This window comes from Rhinolophus sinicus, linkage group LG02, assembly GCF_036562045.2.
Source record: "Rhinolophus sinicus isolate RSC01 linkage group LG02, ASM3656204v1, whole genome shotgun sequence".
Classification (NCBI taxonomy): Eukaryota; Metazoa; Chordata; class Mammalia; order Chiroptera; family Rhinolophidae; genus Rhinolophus; species Rhinolophus sinicus.
The window spans coordinates 10881292-10901176 of NC_133752.1; the positions used below are offsets into that span (position 1 = coordinate 10881292).

Genomic DNA, 19885 nt, shown 5'->3' on the forward strand with positions numbered 1-19885 from the left:
CTCCTCCCCTTTTACTCTGAACAATCTCTTCCATTCTCATGGCTTCAATCACTTATGGTGCCCAAATCTTTATCTCTCGCTCAGACGTATCGCCCGAGCAAAAAAATCCATATTAACTGCTTCTTAAACATCTTTTCTTGGATATCCCACTAGATACATCAAGTTCCTTACGTCTAAAATGGAACACTCTGAGTGTTCTCTTATACCTCAGAGCATGTTACCATCATCTCCCCAGACGTTTAAGTAAGAAACCTGGATGTTGTCCTTTATTCTTCTACTCTCTAAGATGCATTGATTCTACTTCATAGATCTTTCTCGAATACGACTATCCTCAAAACATTATCTTTTCACTAACTGATGCTGAACTCCAATTTGGGCTATGCTTCCATCCACCCCCTGCCCCATCCTTAATTCATATTTTATGACTCAGCTATCTGAACTCAGTGTTCTAAACAAGGCTGCTCTCTTTTGCTACCCGGATTTCCACATGCAGTTTGCTCTGCCTGAAATTCTCCTCTCCCCACGTCTACTGCTTTGGCATTCTTTAAATCTCAGGCTGGATGTGACTGGAAAAGGAATTTTCTGAACCTTCTGCAGTGCCTAAGAGCATATTGTAGGCATTTATTAAATATTTGTTGAAATAATAGGGTGGAATTGCATTTCTTTTTCTTCTTTCCATGTCTACAGTTGATATACAACAGTGTAAGTGTAATGAAGTGTATATATTAAAACTCCTATGTATTAAACTGTATCTGAAGAGTTCATTTTGAAATGTACACAGACAAGACATTCGTGGTAGAAGCAACTTTTCATCAATAAAAATATCCCATAATTCATTACATACATTGAACTAAGAATTTTTCTAGAAAAGTCCTATTGTTAAAAGTATTTTTCAAGTCTCCAGTCACTAATTATTATATGAACAAAACACATATAAAACTAATCATGAATTTTAGTGTCATTTCCAGAAAGGCAAAAAGAAGTATGGAATACCAAGAATAATGAGAAAAAAAATAACACCTTAAGAAACATTTAAAAATCAGGTAAATATAACAAATATTACTTTAAATACAACTTTGTAAAAATGTCCTTGTTAATTGATTAAAAAAAAAGAATGTTAAAAAATAAAGAAGGAAAGTTATCAGTAAAAGCGAAATAAAACCTTAAGCAGAACAGGGAATAGTACTAGTACTTAAAAATGAGAAAAGGTGAAAAACAACTCTTAATATGATACTAAAATTTTTTTACATATCACAAAAGGATTTTGAAATTAATTTAAAATTAGGCATCTTCCATCTTATTTTTCTAGGGTAATCTCATATTTAGTGAGATGAAGAAGCACATTAAAATAAATTTTACACTTGATCTTAGCCAAAAGGCCGAGAAGCGATAAAATAAATTTTATATTTATACCTTAGGAAGATATAATGGTTAAGAAGCTGCAAGGACAAAATACGGTTCTGTTGTAAAATGAGAATGCAAATTACCTTTGTAAACTCTAACAACATGAAATGAGGATGGTATAAAGAATTAAAAATGAAACACTACTTTTATTCTCCACTCATGACAGTCCTTTAAACATATGTGTGTTTTCACGTGAATTGTAAGTTTTGTTTTTTTAGTCACTATCAGACTTCTTCCCTCTTTCTTCCTGACATACTATTTGTAATAATGTTCCTGAAGGCAAGAAACAAAGGGCATTATTTTTAGATTTGATTCTTTTTTCATTTATGAAGACTCTAATTTGACCACCTTTAAATTTTAATCATTGCCTGTTAAAACTTTTTATCACTGCATATTAGACATTGAAATAGGTATTTTAAAGTTATTTAAATAATTGAAGTGGGGGGGGGCATAATAATCACCTTATGTATTAAAACTCAAGTTTAATTACTGCTTTTAATATTTTAACATAAGACCTGATAGTATTTATTTTTAGCTTTTAAAAGTTTAGCTTTAAAAAGTTTAAAAGTTCAAAAACAAAGCCACCGATACCTATCCAACCACCCAAAAAACTCTCCTAAAATATACAATGTAACAATGCAACTATATGATAAAATATCCTTAAGTTTCCAAGTGTAACCAAGGCACTCCTTTTATGTCAGGGAAGTAATCAGTAAGCACTTACACTCCTGAATTGTCTAGCACTAACCAATAAGTAGCGTTGGAGTGGGCTATGTTGGCACCTACAGTGTTCCTATCCTATTTTTGCTAGGTTCTAAGGGCAACAGTCTCTCTGAGGCACCAATGTCAGGTTAGCATAACTGAGTTAGCACATAATTGCAAAAGTAATTTCAGTTTGCACTCTGAATTTAGCATTACCTTAAAATTACCCATATATGACTTTCTCCCTAGATAGGTTATTATCTCTGGAAAGAAATCTTCATCTTTATATATGTGGAATCTAGTTCAGTGTCTGATATGAAAAAAGTTTGCTGATTTATTGAAAAAGAAAAAAAAAAGTCTTGTTCCTTGACACAGTTTAAATAAGCAGTCTTAAAAGCAGTTCCCAAAGTAATACCAACTTAATGGTGAATGGAGACTGATAACCCAGGATTACTATGTATGTTACAGCCTTCATCAATTCAGCAGTGAGATAAAAGTCTTTAAGTCTTTAAGTCTTTTCACATGGTCTGGTCTCAAAGTTGTTATCAGAAAACAAAAACGTATTAATTAGCCTGTAGTGTAGTAGTTAAGTTTTAGATGGTTACTTGGGCATATTTATCTGTCAAACTGTTTTCTGTATTTTATATTAGACCTATCGAATGCGAAAGCAGATAATATAACTTTTATATTAATGTGTTTAGAAGCTTTCAATTTCTCTACTAAATATATCTTAATTTGCTAGAAATCCTGGCCACATTAAGATGTAGAGAAGTGCATTGGTACTTTAAGCAGCACCTAATTTCATGAGTTTCATACTAGGTGCCAAGAAATTAGGTTGTCCAAATATTTTGGAAATAAATTATAACTAAATCAGCTGTTGCTTTTCTACCCACTGTCTCATACTTTACTCAAGGCACCTACAATGAAACTAAAATTAAGTAGAAAAAAACTTACCTAGTTGGGATTTTGAATAATAGTTTGCCATTTGTCCACTGTTGCAAGACTGTCGTTTATATCTTTTTGTTGACATTTCTGTGGTCTTCCATGGTGGTCTTTTTCTTTTGTTCAATTTGCTAAGAACTTCAGAACTATCAGAAGGAGTCTTGTCATAATTAACACACTTATTTAATTTACTATTGTCAAGTTGGCCAGTAAATTTATCGGTTGAAGGACTATTTGCTTTAGCATTTTCTATTTTAGATTGTTTTTTAAAAGAATTTTGCCTAGCAGAATGGGATCTTAAGGTAAAGCGCTTTGATTCTTCCATATGAGTCAGATGATTACTTCCACTGTCAACAGATTCAGGAGAGTAAATGATTGTATTTAGCTTAAAAGTATTTCTGTGTTCAAGATAGTTGATTTTCCTCAAAAATATTCTACAGTCTTTTAAGGTTTTTGACCTCCAATTATTTGGACATACATTTCCTAGTCTTGGTCCCTTTTCAAAATCTTTTTGGCTACAATCTGTTCCATTCTCCTTTGCTTCTGACTTAAGTTTAGTCTCTAAACTAGCATGTGTTTTGAAGTCAGACATTGCCACCTTCTGTTGGAAAAAGTCATCCCTGATCTCAGGTGGCAAAATAAACTGATTATCCACTGTTGTTTTTCCTTGGAGTGGGATGTCAGCATTCATTCCTCCCTCAGGCTTACTTAAAAATTGGTTCTGGCAGAAAAATCTCAAGTTCCTCCTTTTAGAGATCCAATCAACTGTCCCATGGTTGTGCAGCTTTCCCTCTCTTCTCCACCTTTCATGTTGCAACCTCTTAAACTCAGTTCTTTTGAATCTAGCTAGTGTTAAATTACTTTTCACATTTAAGAATGGAGAGCTAACCATTTTATGCAGTATATGCAACTTCCCTGCTGATTTTGAAGGAGACGATAGTGCAAATTTTTTAAAGTGCTTTCTGAAGGGGCTGGTATTAAAATCGGAATATTTGGTCCCTAATTTAATTCCTCTGGTATTTATAACTTCCAAAGGGTTTCGAGCATTTGCTTTTCTTACTAGTGAAAGAGACTGTGTTTCTGTCGTTTGCATAAACCAGGTACAGAGTTCATTCAAATCATACTTTTTCCGAAAAAGCATTTTTACAGGTGAAACTTCAAGTTCTAAGAGACAGGTTTCCAAAGGGTTTCCTATTTTGTAATTATCATTTTCAGGGTGTTCTCTTTTGTGAACACAATTTTCAGCTTCATCTCCACTGACTTGCACCCACGCATTTGTTATTTGCTCAAATCTATTGTTTAATTCCTCTAATAAGGAATCATTTGAAGCAGAAGCAGCCCACCACCTGAGCAAAGGATTTGATGAAATTATAGGATCTAAGGATACTTCAGAAATGGGTATTAATTTGTTATCTTCCAAACACTTTTTTGCATTCCTTGAATTTCTAGCTCCTGGGGTACGTTTGGGAGCTATTTTTATCCTTGACTGCCTATGTTTTTCCTTCTGGCTTTTACCTTTCTGCAAATGGAGTTTATATGATTTGTGGAGCAGAGTATTTCTGTAAATAAGTGAGCTAGAAGATGCTAATGAATGTAAGAAATGCAGAGATGGTTTTCTGTCCCTAACAGAATGTCTCAAAGGTACAGCAGCAACCATACTTTTTGATCCACTCTTCAATACGTCAGCGTCAGTGTGTCTTGTATCCATCTTATGGCACTGGGGATCATACTTTTCTTCAGGAAGATTTTTTTCTAATATATTCTCTTGTTCTAAAGGAGGTAAACAGCTGCTAATACTTACTTCTCTCTCCTGAGATGAAATTCTATTAATAGTTACAGATATACCAGAGATTCTCACTTTCGCAGGTCTACCAGGCTTCCTCACTCCTGCCAAAGGCTTCTGATTTGGTCGAATCATGTTCTTGGCAGGCTGAGGTATCACAGACTTGTTCTTGATGGGTCTGACGCAGTCAAAGCCGGACCCCAAGATCTCACCTTCAGTAGTCAAACTCGAAACAGCACTTACTCTTTCACTCGAGTCAATTTCATGTTCTCTCATATTTCCGAGACTATTACATTCAGGTGGAAAATCAGCAACATTATTGTTTAAAGATATAACATTGCTTACGTTTACACTTCCTTCAGAAACATGCCTTTTAGTTCTTCTTGACCTTCCATAAATAACAGTTACTGTAATACTCTTTCTATAAATACCTTCTTTTACTTCTGATAGGAGAGATTCTGGGCTTTTCTTTCCAGCACTAAAGGACTCATTTTGGCAAATGGTGATGTCTGTTTGATCAGTTTTAGGTTTTGGTGGTCTTCCAATTGGCCGCTTAATCTGTTTCACAACCTGGGGACCTATTTTTTTAGGTCTACCTGGTTTTCTTTTAAAAGATGAATCAATTACGTTACTTGAATTTTCCTTAGTTTCTTCTTGTGGCTTATCACTATTCATATCATCTATAAACACTGCAGAAGATTGTGCAGTTTCTTTTGCACAATTAAATTTGTTTAGTTCTTTTTGAAGAGTGTCACTATCATTAAGATTAGAACTATAATTTTCAAAGTTAACATTTGGGATAGCCTCATTTGTTTCTGCTTTTTTTTCAATTACGTGATGGTTTGAACGGTTTTCTGAAGGAAGATCAATATTTGATTGAGCATTACTGACTGAAGTTAAAGTATATTTGACTCCTTCACTGCTTTTAACCTCAGATAAAAACATGAGTTTGATAGGACTAGAATAGTTGGAAAAAGAAGAGCTTTCGATGGCTTCATATTTTGTTGGTACATTCTCAACTGTGGAAATCAAGCTACCCATATCGAAGATAGAGGACTTTTTCAGATTATCGAGTCTTTTGTTATTCAAATCTGTTGGAGGAACATGACTGCTTTTGATATTGCTGGATGCTACCACAGATTTTGATAAACTCTGCTCTTTACATGCCATTCTACTTACAGTAAGAGTCATGTTTCTACTAGCAGTTTGATCTTTACCATCGATTTCAATCAATTTCTTGGATGCTTTATATCCTTCCGATAACGACTGATTATTCCAAGACTTCTTGGCCATATTTATTGTATCTTCCAAACGCTCCACAACAACTTGTAAATTAGAATTCATTGCAATTTTGTTTAGATCTATATTGTGTGAGCTTTCAATTTGAATATTTTTCACTTGATCTTTTTTTCTTGTAGATTCAGAAACTTTTTTGGCCTTAGGGGATTTTTTTAGAATATAATTATTTGTTACATATATAGAATACCATCCTGGAGGCACAATATTTCGTTTGCTTCTGCTCAAAAGTCCAGGAATATTACATTTCAAAGGAGTTTGAGTATTCTCGAAGTTTGGATTTTCCTTATGATTTTGCAAAAAATTTTTTCCAGCTGATTTCTCCTGTGAATTTCTTATGCTCATTTTCTCAGGGGTAGTTGTTTTAAAGTTTTCTGAAAATGTGTCAAAAGCCAAGTTAGTTTCTAAATTGTGAAGAGGTAGTTGCAATGACTGTAATGCACAATCTGGTGAAAATGATATTTCTGCTTGATTATTGTCTTGGAGGCTTTTAGAATTTTGTAAAGACCCTTGGCAATGATAGAACTCTTTGTCTGTTGAAAATATCACATCATTGCATATCAATTTCCTTGAAATTTTTTCACTGCATTTTTTTCTTATAAAATTTTCATTAAGACTAGCAAGTTCTCTTTTTATCTGTAAAGACTGCCTTCTAAACATGGGTGAATCAGGAGAGTTGTGTACTGCAAATAAGGTTTCTTGACGCTTTCGATATCTTGTCTGAATAATTTTATTTTCTACGTTTTTATCATGTTGACTCAGTAATTCCATAAAACTGTAATCACTGGCCTTTGCATTATGCAAGAGGGAAGTTATTAAATCTCTCAATTTTAGATCATTATTTGTATTACAATCGCTGCTAGATAATTTTATAAGGTTTGTCATATCTGTAGTTTCTATTGATTTTAATTTTTCATTAATACGATCCATTAAATCTTGAAAAATCACAGTTTCACCTTTTTCATGATTTGTAGTACAATTATTGCTATCTTCCAAGAGCAAAGAATCAGAGCTACTGGATTTTTTAGTTTTATGTATTTTACCTTCATGATCACCCCTGTCACTGCTTATTTCTGCTGGTGTGAGAAACGGAGGCTGGTTAATGTTTGTTTCAAGTTTGTTATTTTCTAAGGTTGAAAGCTCTGAGATGACATCCTTCAATTTTTCAGATTCTTCAGTCTGTACAGGTGATAATGGTGGGGGTGAGGGACTTCCAGATCTACAAACATCTTTAAGACCGACTGAATCATCACGTACTTCCCTCGACGAGAGAGGAGCATGAAAGGTCGATGTTGAGTGAATGTTTGGAAACAGTCCAGAACAGCACCTGTGAGAAGCATAACTATTTGCAATTCCTCTATTCACTACTGTCTTAATGTGTTCAATAGTTACAGTTTGGCAAGATAAACAATGTAAATCTTTAATACAGACTGGCAGAGGCACAAAACCAGGGCTTTGTCTTTCATTGTGTAAACACCCTCTTTCTGCCAGCCTATATTCACAACTACAGAACAGACCCTGTAAATCATCTTCAATTAGGGGCTTTTGAGATTCTGAAGACACAGTATAGGATGTATTACAACAGCAAAGAGAAGCAGCATTCTGCTCTTGGACTAGAAATTTCAACATAGCCAAAACTTGTTGCTGGTGATGTATGCACAAAGACTCCAAAACTTTGCTTAATGCTGATTTTCCTTTTTCCATTTTAGTAGCTTCCTCTGATATTGCATCAACAGTTGAACTAAAAATAAAACCAAACAAAAAATGAATTACAGCAAAAATACCAGATTATAAGGAGTTATAATTTTAGCAGAGTTTGAACAAAAGATATTTTGGTATTGCTGGACTCCTAACTCCTACAGAGCTGCAATAATGACATCTTGATTGCTGTTTAGCAAAAATATAATGAAGCACTGATAATTTCCTATGACAAAGTATCAGTCAAAGCAAAGCCCTAGTTTTGTGCTATAAAAGCTGATTATTATAGATATTATAGTTACGGATTGCTAACGTTTAGTGCTTTGAATCTATTAAGAATATTTAATGAAAAGTGCTTCAGAAGGAGTTAAAATTTTTGTAAAGTAGACATTTTATAAGTTATTTTGATAAATATCAATAGTTCATATTAATGCAAATAAGAAAAATAAGATGTAAGAGAAAATCTTTATCTCTATTTAAAATAGAATTATTAATAAAAGAGCTTTGCATAGTTACAGGAAAATTAAGGGATTTAGATTTCATGTAAATAGCAGAATGTCTTTTCTAAGATTAAGCTATAGGCATTTTAACCTAGTAAGAAAATAAAAAATTTAAGCTATTTAAAAATGAAATCTATTCTTAATTGATTTTAAATACTAAAGTAATTACATTGAAACTAAAGGCATTACTTACCTAATTATTTAATTTCAAATGCTGGAAAATGTCCCACTGCAGAAACTAATATACATCTAACTTTAACTAAGACTCATGATTACTTAGCAACCAATGCAGAAGTCTACAAAAATTTTTGTAATTCAACTACCAGCAGTAAGAAGAATAAAATATGTTAAAAGAATTCTGTTTCAGAAAAGTATCCATTTAAATTAAACATATCACCAAACTCTGTACATGAAAATAGACCCCCACTCGTGACTTGTTATATTTGTTGTTATTGCTAGTAGCTCCTCGTTTGTAGAAATTTAGGGTTAGAATTGAGATATGCTGATTATGAATTGCTACAGATTGTATTTTATTTAATAAAAGATTATATTCATGTATATTAAAAATTAAGGATTTTTCTTTTAAAATGAAAAGTTAAAGTAATTTATTTTGCTCCCTAAAAATGGCTTCATCTATTTCACAGATAAGTATGTAGTATTTTATAAAAACTGTTATTTGAATAGGAATTTCCGAAGCAAATCTGGAACATTAGATCAAAATTTTTCTAAGGAAAAAACATAACTTTACTAGATTCAACCAATATTTCACTAAAACCAGCCTGTGATTTGACATAAAGTAGCTACCAAAGTGAGAAAAGATATGAAATGACAATAAAACTTCTTAAGTCCACTACCACCTCTAGACAAATGAAGATAGGATATAACCCCAGTATCCTTTCTTTTCTGAAAATAATTTTTTGTAAATTTTATCATGGTTGGGAGCATGAAATGATGGAAGTGACTCCCAAGATTCAGTATTAGATAATTCAAAAAATATACATAGGGAACAAAGGCAGGAGGAAATGTTAACTATCAAATATAAAGCTGTAAGTGAAATTATACTCTTCCAGTAAATTAAAAATTATAATTTTCACATAAGCAAAAGAAAACCCAAAAATGTTCTGATAAATGTACTTCAACAGTTTCTTTAAAGTTATGTTATGGCCTATTAAGCATATCTGTGACTAAAGAGAGATTTTACATGTTTCTCAGAAACATACACTGCACTGTATTTTAAAGATTAATATGCTTTCATAATAGTTCCTGAAATGCTCAAATGCTTGTTAGTAAAGCAAAATGTAGAAATAAAAACTAACGTTAAATATTCTGTAAACCACAAGATTTCTATATCTCTCTTCTAACAGTGTAAGGAAATCTATATTTTAAGAGTTTCTTATTCAGTTTATTACTTTTAATAATGGAATTTCGAAAGTACCGCAGTGGCCAGTAATTTCCGTCTAATGAAATATGAAAAACAGCTTAACAGAATTCCTAATTAGATATTCAGATATTAGATTATATTTGTTATGTGTGTGTGTGTGTGTGTGTATATATATATATATATATATATGTATATATATATATATACATATATATATGATATTAGATAACTAAGTTCTCAAATTATAAAACTCCACAATACACTTATTTGGCTTCAAATTATTTCTTTTCCATATTTCTTGCATGTTAGAATCTCAAAGCAAAACCTAATGTATGAGTAATATCTGATACACATCTCCAATCTAGAATTTATTCCCAAGTCATTATATAAAGATTCTCAGGTTGTATCTTTCATAGCTCCCTTGTTTTTAATGCTATAAATTTTTTAAAACTTTTCCTGTTTGATTTATAAACCAAAACACCCTGCCAATTTTTTGTATGTTACTATCCATTTTGCCCATTACAGGTTTTGTTGTTGAAATAGTTTTTTGGAGAAAGTCAATTTCTAATATTTAATATTAATAAAACTGCTTCCCAGAGTGAATCAAAGAAGTCAGTGTAGTCAGTATTTTTCTTTGCTTTTCTTTTTTTCTTTTACTGAATGAGTAAATCAATCACACACCAACAGTGTTGTAAATTTAAGTGCAAAAGCATTGAAGTGCTTTACTACAAATTACAACCTAGAAACACGTTAACTGAACAATTAAAATTCATACAATCAGATTTAGATATATAACAACACAAAGTAGGAACAGAATTACAGTACATTTACAACACAAGACAGATACATGAATTCATTAGAAAATATTGTAATAAATAATTCATGAATTATAGTGCAATTGATTTATGCATAAATATAACTAATTGCCTAACAATCAGTTTATATTAACAAAATCTGTCAAAATCAAGGCAGCCACAGAGTTTTACTAAATTACTGCAACAATGAAAATACTGCAATTAAAAAACAAATACAAGTATTTGTACTGTAAACAACTAAAAAAATCAGTCTCACTAAAGTTAGTATACAATTTAATATAAAATTGTCATTAGCTACCAGAAATGGTTTAAACAACTTTACTGAGCAGTAGTTTTCTAAAAACAGAGGCACTGTTTTTTTCTTTTCCTTCTTTTTTTTTTTTTAAATATAAAATACTTGAGGAACATTCAAATAAGTAGAAAGCACATAAGGGTTGCTTTCACCTTCATTAAAAGTCTGCTGAAACTGGAGATATCAGAAAATTGTCAATTGATAAGTAGTAACTGGTAACTAAATTTATAAAGTACTTTGAAAGTTTAACATAAAAAACATCTTAATAGAATCACTGGGGAGAAGCGGAACCCATAAATTTCCCTGCCTTTCCTAGGTTGTATAATCAAAAGTTAACTCAATAATTAGAAACACTTTGTTTCTTTTTAAAGTTATGGGTTGATCATTACCTATAAACTATCAAAAAATATTTAATTTACTATTTCTGACCAAAAATAAATAATACAAGTACTAAAATGCTGTAAATTAACTATAATATTACCTATAAAACTACTGATCACGGTGAAGTCAATAGCAAAATGATCCCTGATTTTATGAATCCTGTAAAGTTTTTGGTCAGGTCATCTTTTAAATGATATAAAAGAGTTCTGTAAGTATCCCTTTACTATAAACTTCTCAATCAATTTATTAATGTAAATATAGTGTGAGGAATAAAAAAGCTCAATACAATATAAATATTATGTAATGCATTCAAGCTCCAAATTTTTGCAAGTAAAATTCTGTATAAAGAGGTCAATAAAATTGTGTTGAAACGTTTACTTTATCTTTAACTTTTTTTTTTCAATGGGAGGGGAAGGGGAAATATATTAAATAATCCAAGTTCTGGCCCTCACAAAATATGGCTTAATTCTTTAAAAAGAAAGATGACCCTGACATCTGCTGTTTTGCAATCTATTATGTATACTTTCTCGGGGAAAAAAAAGAGCAAGAGGATTCATACTCTAGTATGCAGGTAACATTAATAGCTGAAGAGGGTTCAGTATAGATCTAAGAGACCATATAACTACTTGGTTGTGTAGTTTCCCACTCTTCAGTTTCTTTAAACCTATGTAAGCAGTTTTTAAATAGCTGAAAATCTCTTTAGTATTATATGTATATGTTATTATTAGATACACACAAACACAAGTGTAAAAACACAAGTATTTGACAAGGTGCACTTATTTTTTTTAAATTCAGCTTTAAGTATTCCTTTTGGACTTAGGAAAACTGGCTTAGAAAAATGATTAGAACCTGAATTTTAACAGAGAAAAGGGGCACTCAGAGAATTTTGAACGTATGAAGCAAATCCCCATTCTTTAAATGGAGGCACATGCTTTATAACATTTTCCTACTAAAACTGCATACTCCATAAATCCAACATGGATACTCTGAACCACATTTTAAAACTGCTATATAAAAATTACTGGTCTCTCTTATGAGTCTAGTAAAAGTTAAAATGTACTGCCCAGCTAACTACCCAATTAGTAGAGAGTTTACATTACTGAAAGTTCAAAACAGCTTCAGTGTTAAATATTTGTAAATCTATTCAAGACCCTGAACAAACTGCAAATTTGGTTATTAGCAAAATGATAATGTTTCGCCCACCAAAATGAAATCTGTAATTCATTTTGATAAACTGAAAATGTTTTGAAATGTCACAGCAGCAAATATATTAAAGTTACACTGAGGTTTTTCAATAGGAGTGTGTCACAATCCTTAAAATTTAAAGTAGTCATAACATCAACTAACCAGCACATTTAAACCAAAATTATCATTCTCAAGCTTTTTCTGTGCACATTATAAACATGCTCTAAGTTGCATTCCAACTTTCTTTTCTAACCTTACACATTAGCTTATTTTTCAAATGAAAAACAAAATTAAATTATTTTAATAATTAAATTTAAATTACTTTTTGTTTTTTAGTATTCCATCTTATATTAAAGAATTCTATAGCTGCTGGGGTTAACTATGTCAGTTTTTTTTTTTAAAGTATATACCTTATAAACCCCAACTTCCTGCTAAATCAACTATTAAATGATAAATATCAAATTTCATTATACATATCACTTAAGGTTATCTTTTCTATTCTTGGTGGATGCACTCGAGTGCATTTCATATTTCATAGAATGCACTGTAGTGTACTAATACTGTATATATTATTTTTCCTTAGTATGAGATAGCTGTCTAAACTTTGATTGGTTGACGTACTTACAATAACTGTAAGCATGTTATGTTAAAATGTTTACAAACTATCATATTTCCATTATAAGATGGTTTAACTGAATGGCTGGAGTGGTCTTTCACCAATAAAAATATTTCACTTGACAATTACTTGTTTTCCCACAACGCTTTATGCTATTGACTACTAAAGAAAACCTGAATCATTTTCACCTATTTATACAAGGAGTAAATACAAACTATCAGAATTAAGTAAGCAACTATATAATTCTGTCCACAGTGAAAACCCTGAATAAAACTTTTTTTCAAAAGGCATGTAAGTGGTTTTTGAACTGTAAAATTTCATGTCTCCTGTCAGAGTGAGCATCTGTAATTCCCACATGTGTGTATACAGACACACAAATACACACCTGTGCACATACACACACACGCAAACACACACATACACACACACGCACGCACATACACACACACAAACATTTTCCTAACAAGTCATCTACACAGGCTTGCTGCTGTTTTTGCAGCTGCCAGTCCCTGAATCTGTCATATTATATAACCCAGTGTCTGGTAATCGGAGTTTCTTCTTCGGAGGAGTCTTCAGTGTTCCAGATCTTTCTTTTACCTTGTATTCTAAAGTGCTGTGAGGTACCCCATAAATTCCTTGTGCTTTGGAAACACTCATTTTTCCGCTCATTACCATTGCAATAGCCTCTTCCATTATTTCATGATCATATTGCCGATAACGGCCACGTTTTTTCCTGGGCTGCTTATTATCTTTTCGATCCAATCCATCTTCAGTATTTTCAGAGGTTCCATCAACTGTTCCATTTTTAGAATTAAGACACAAAGGAGAGAGGTCCCCATGTAGAAAATAAGAGTCAACACTTGAGTGAGTTACGGGCCCAGAACATTCTATTTTGTTCTGTTTAGGGAGTATATTTTTCAGTTTTTGGAGAGCTGATCCTTCTAGGACTGGAGAGGTTTTGGAAACTTGATACATAACATCCAGCAGACCAGGACCATCAGGCTGTGGTTTTGAAACAGAACTTACTCGTAGCTGAGGAATTTTTAACTGTACAGTAGGATGTGAAGTTTCATATTGTAGGCTTTCATTTTTTTCTTTAAACTGAGTAACCATTTTCTGAAGAGTTAACTGATGGAGGTAACTGGAAGCTGTTGGGAATTTTAATTCTGAGGTTTCAAGTAGATTGAGTTTACTTTTTTCTGTGCGCTCTGCTTGAGCTCTTGCCCACAAGGCTACTTTTTGCAGCACTGCACAAGTTTCTTTACTGTCTTTATATGAGTAACTATCATTGAAATCTCGAGTTTTGTTTTTAAAAGATGCAGGCTTCCCTGCTGGTAAGGCTTCTAAGTGGAGAAGTAAAGTTTTTTGAGGTATGCCATAAAGTATGCCTGCTTTATTTATGTCCAGTGCTCCAGACTGAATGTCTTTCAAAGCTTTTGAGAGCAAACCATCTGCAAACTCAGCACTTCTTTCCACATAGTCCTCTCTGTTTCTGTGTAGTCTCCTGGATGGATGGAATGAAACGATGGTAAACTGATGCATGAGAGACTCTCACACAGCTATGGAAGGGGAGGGTCCACTCCTTTATTATACTCCTTGCTTAGGTAACATCACTGCTTATACTCTTTTAAGTCTGTGAGATGTGGTAGTTACTCCTTATCAAAGCAAACGCTACAGTCCTGGTAGGACAATGTGTCAATCATACGGTGGCCTCAACAGGCAGACCTTCCAAGAACATAAAACCCTAACTCAGTATTTGTAAAAATATTCTCATGATGTTGCTAGTCCTCTGATAGATGCTTGCAGAGCAACACTTATAATTTTTATTTGTACGATTAGAGTTCCATTATAAAAAAATACCCAAATCCTAAAGGAGTTTTTGTTAGTAGAAACGTGACGTTACCGCTAAACAAGTAATAAAAGAGTCAACCCCTTTAAAGGAAATTTGTAGCAGCAAGAATATTTCCAAACACAAATACCCCATATTTCCACAAGATCAATTTTTCTCTAGACAAAAACTTACAATTTGAAACAAGCAGATAAGTTGTATTTGGGTAAAATGATTTTAGATATTATGTTATTTTTACTTCAAATGTATCATCGTAATTTCAAAGTTTCTCAAACAGAAAGCTTACTATACCTCATGACTCAAAAGCTACTAGTTTTAGTTGAAACAAATTACACTCTATTTCTAAGATTTAAAAGTGACAGAAAGCTTCCTGTGTAGTTTGTTAATGGGAAGATGCAAAAAAAATAAAATAAAATAAAATCCAAAAATCCAACAGAACAGCATTTCACTAATTATTTATTAAATTTAATAACAGCTTTTAACCAAAGCATAAAAGGACTTTTTGTGGTGATTACTAGATATATTAAATAATCTGCCACCACACCTAAAGTTCAATGGAAAAAATATAAACACTCTAACAATTTGTAAATATAGTATTTTTACAATTTGTTATTTAAAAAAATAAATAGTGAAATTATATATTTCCCTTAAAATTGCCTCCTAAATATTAAACTTAAAATTCTCCTTACTTGTCCTGCTTCTTAAGTTTGTATTCTATGGTTGATAGTTCATTTTAGTAACATGAACTAAAGTTTGGTGATTGTTCTGATAACTTTTCTTTAACAGAAAGAATAAAAAAGAAAGAGAAAGGACAAATGGAAGGTATGAGAGACACACACTTATGAGTGAAAAAAATTCGGAGGAAAACTATATATGTCAGTCTACTCACAGTAGTATTAAGAGTTCTCTGCAGAGGTAATTTTATACTAATATTAAATTATATTTCCTAGATATTGCTTACCCAGCCATTGAATTTTCAGAAGAAGGATCACATATGGATGACTCTTCAGATTTTATGCTGGTTTTCTTTGTAGAGAGATCTAACACTCCATCCCCTATAATTTTTGTAAGAGAAAAAACTTTATATTTGTGACAGGTAGGTAATCCTTACATTTTAATATTCATACTTTGCTGATCTACTAATTCATGACTTAAATATTAACATTTGTATTTGACATGTGGCCATTACCATCTCATTTTGTGGCTTTAGCAATAGGACATGACTGGGAAGGCACTACAGAGGAAAAAAGAACACCGAAGGAGCTGATACTGCCAAGTGACATGAAGAAACAAACAGGCTATGATATAAAATCTGTTTAAAATCACTCCTTGGTCACCTTTCCCACTGTTTTGCAGTGAACTGCCAAATTGAATGCTCATCCATGGCTATTTTCTACTCAAGACTGCACAGACAATTCTTTGGGAAAGTAGGAATGATGTAAATTGCACAAAACAGAGCGCATAGAAAATAATGAACAGAGGGCAATATTAGCATTTACTAAGCCTAGTAATATGTGGAACTTTTACTTTAGGTAAAAGTAAGTACTTTAGGTAAAATACTTTAGGTAAACAATGACTATGTATAACCAATGTATTTTTAGAACTCTCAGTGTAAAATTTTACTATTTTAAATAACTGAAATGTACAACAGTTGAATCATTGCCTATGTAATATGCTGTGGTTATATCTGTGATTGAATAAAGATATAACTTATAAAAATGTAAGTTTAGGGAAAATAACCTGGTAGAAAACAACTGCTTAAGTATTTGTTATTAAAATGTAGTTATTTTTATTACTATTATAATACTGAATTTATATAAATAGAATTTCAATGATTCAGACATATTGTTAATCTGACAAACTTCCAGATCAAAAATAAAAATAAACTATGAATTTAAAACACAGCACAATAACACTGTTAATATATGTTTACTGACAGCAAAAAACAAACAAACAAACAAAAAAAAACACTGAAAACTGAAGCTGTAAGAAAGGAATCATTATAGGAAAATACATACTTAAAAAATGTACTCAAAAATACAACTGGGTTTTTAAAAAAATTCAACTGAGTGTTACTATTACCATGTAAATCTACCTAATACTTACATGCCCTGGATAAGATACAAATAAATGAAAGGAAACGTACCACCTATAACCTACTATGCATAATTCAATACTAATTTTGAGTGTGTACTATGTACAAAGCACAATTTTAAGGAGTTGGAGAGCAGAGTAAAATCAGCATACGAAATACCTATTCTCATGATGCTTAGGGCCTAGTGAGATAATTCATACACTATCAGCACCACCACCACCAAACATATTTCGTATTTCAGGTTGATGGTAAGTTCTACTTAAGAAAAATAAAGCAGAATAAGATGACAGAAGAAGGGTGGGCTAAGGACGCTGCTATTTTATTGAGGATTACCAGTACCGGCCTCTTTGACTTGAACAGTCCTGAACAAAGTGAGGGTACAAACCAAGGAAATTATATGGGGGCTTCTAGAAGGAAGTTTGTGCAAAGGCTGTGATATGCAAGCATGTCTGGAATGTTTGAGAAAGAGCGAAGATGCCAGGGTGGCTGGAGTAGAGTAAACCAGGCTGAGTGAGATGAGGAAAGAAATGGAGGAAGACAGATCACATTGGGCCTTGTAGGCCAGGGTAAGAAATCTCAATTTTACTTTGAAAGAGACAGGAATCATTGGACAATTTTGAGCATAAGACTGAAACAACTTTAACTTGTTTTTAAAGCATCAGTGTGGTGTGGGGAGAATGGACTGCAAGGGGTGAAGAGTAGAGGAACAAGGAAACCTGTAGAGGAGCAAGGAACCTGCTATGCATTTCTCATCTCTAGGCTTTCACACTTTCAGTTCGTTTCCTCTTCCTGGGACACTCCTAGCCTTCTTCTACCCCACATTCATCCTAATTCTCACCGTTTCTTACTCATCATTCAATCATTCAGGATACAACTTGGACTTTGTTGATCATCATTATTCTAGGTTCCTATAGCTGCAACACTTACCTGTATTATTTAGCATTTAGCAGGCTGTATTCTACTTGTTTTTATACTTACCAGTGTTAGCCATGAGACTATAAGCTATGTGAAGGCAGACAGTTATGTCTATTTTATTTACTGATGTATATCCACTGCCTAGAATAATGCCTAGCACATAATAAGTGTTCAATAAATATTTGGTGCACAGACTTTTGAAGAACTGGAAGAAATTCAGTATGGCTAGAGGTTAGAATGCCTAGATTAAAAGGGTAAAAGGGGAGAATGGACAGATAAAGTATACAGAACATCATACTTTAAAAAATTGTTAAATAAAGTATCTTGTCCCAGTTTATCCATCCAACCCAACTGTATGCTTAGTCTCCAACTCACACTTCCTGTGTATCTAGCCACTTGTAGTTCCTCAAACATGCTATGTGGTGCCAGGTCTCTCAAAATTCAGTGCATGGTTCCCTCTGCCTAGAATGTGCTTTCCACCTTTTTAACTTGTCAAACTCCTACTCATCTTTAAAGATTGTGAACCCTCCAAGTGGAGGCTAATTACTGTCTCCCTTGAGTCAACAGTATCCAATAACACTTATGACACTCTCATGCATTTATTGATTCGCATGTCTTTTTCTCCCATGAGACTGAATTCTTCAAGATCAGAGATCTTGACTTTTTCACTTGTATTCTATAAGTAATAATAGAGGGCTATAACCTACTAGAAGAAATCAATGCTGTCTTCTCTTTTACTATCTCATTTCTCTCCTTCAGCAATTAAAATTTTACTATTTCAAGACCTTGTAAGACTACCACCTTAAAAAAAATCCTAACTACCTAAATCCATATTCAGATTTGTAATTCAATTCACTAGTTTTGATTTTGCTTATGTTTTATATGGTTTGTAGCATGTAAAACACACTTTCTATAAGTCTGTTATTCCTAGTTACAGAATGAATTACAGAATGAATTAATGAAAAATCTCCAATTCTAAAGTCTTCTAGACTTTTGATATGGTCAATTTAAAGTCAATTATTTCAGAAAGAAGCAGGCACAGAGAATCTCTTCTTTCTCCGCTTAACTTTAACTGTGCAAACTAGGCTATAGCTCCCTAGCTAGGGCAATAAAGGGAATCTTGTCCTTTTTGGATCACTCCTTGACTGCTTCATTGACAGCCACACACAGCCCTGGTTATAGCTAATTTTAATCTGGAGGATGAGCTTGACAATAAGGCCTGTTCCATCTTTAAGAGAGCTACCCAAATCAGATCTATACCCCTGTCCCCTTCTTTAGGAACTCTAAACAGTGACCTAGGTGAGAAATGCTTTTTTTCCCAATAGAAACCTAGGTTGTCCATATTAAATTTTATGCTGAAAGTATTTGCTAACAAAAGTAACATTATAGTCTGTTACCTAGTGAAAATGGAAAATATACTCCTTCAACATGTTTCTGCCACAGTAAAATTCTTTTGTCAATGAACATTTATGTAATGAATATAAGATACATAAATACATAAGTAAAGGATTTCTAGATAAATTTTAGTCTATAGAAAATCTCACTTTCTGTTTGTAGTATTATCACGTATACTTTTTTTTTTTTGTATTTTGCTGATACTATGATTCCCTTTTCCATCATAAAGGCAGTAGCTCAAGAGCTAGAAATGTCATAAAGAGTTACCCCTAGGACTGTCTGAATTAGAAAAGCAAAAACAGTAAGAGAAGGAGAGAGCGAACTTGGGAAGGAAGATGAGAAAAAGGAAGATCAGGAATGTGTATGTGTGTGTGGAGGGTGGGGGGTGTTAAAGGGCATTTTCTTGCTCCTGCTGTTGCTCTAGCTAGCTGAATGGTAACTACATCTATGAGCATCACTCCTTCACAACGGAGCTATCGTTTCATAATATATGACATGTACACAAAAAACATATACACAAAAATATATTTTTTTGTGTATATATTTCCAAAGTGCTAATGATTAACTCAGTGGATAAAAACTAAGTCCTCATTATGCTAAATGCGCTAGGGCAATATAGAACAAGCAGGAGAGAAA

The 19885-nt window shown here is 32.8% G+C and overlaps 1 protein-coding gene across 11 annotated transcripts in view; it reads right to left on the bottom strand.

The window, feature by feature from the left end:
• LCORL (ligand dependent nuclear receptor corepressor like) overlaps positions 1-19885 on the bottom strand; it is a 122893-nt gene that overhangs the window by 18135 nt on the left and 84873 nt on the right. For 7 of the 11 annotated variants that reach the window (XM_019744431.2, XM_074321707.1, XM_019744432.2 and 4 more), the window contains 2 exons: positions 15806-15899; positions 3061-7868 (listed from right to left, as the gene is read on the bottom strand). The exons of 1 other annotated variant lie outside the window; for it this stretch is intronic. In XM_019744431.2, the coding sequence (XP_019599990.2) occupies positions 3061-7868; positions 15806-15899 (4902 nt within the window). Of the gene's footprint in view, positions 1-3060; positions 7869-11619; positions 14500-15805; positions 15900-19885 lie in introns of those variants that run through there. 3 more of the 11 variants (XM_019744435.2, XM_019744436.2, XM_074321730.1) reach the window with 3 other exon arrangements.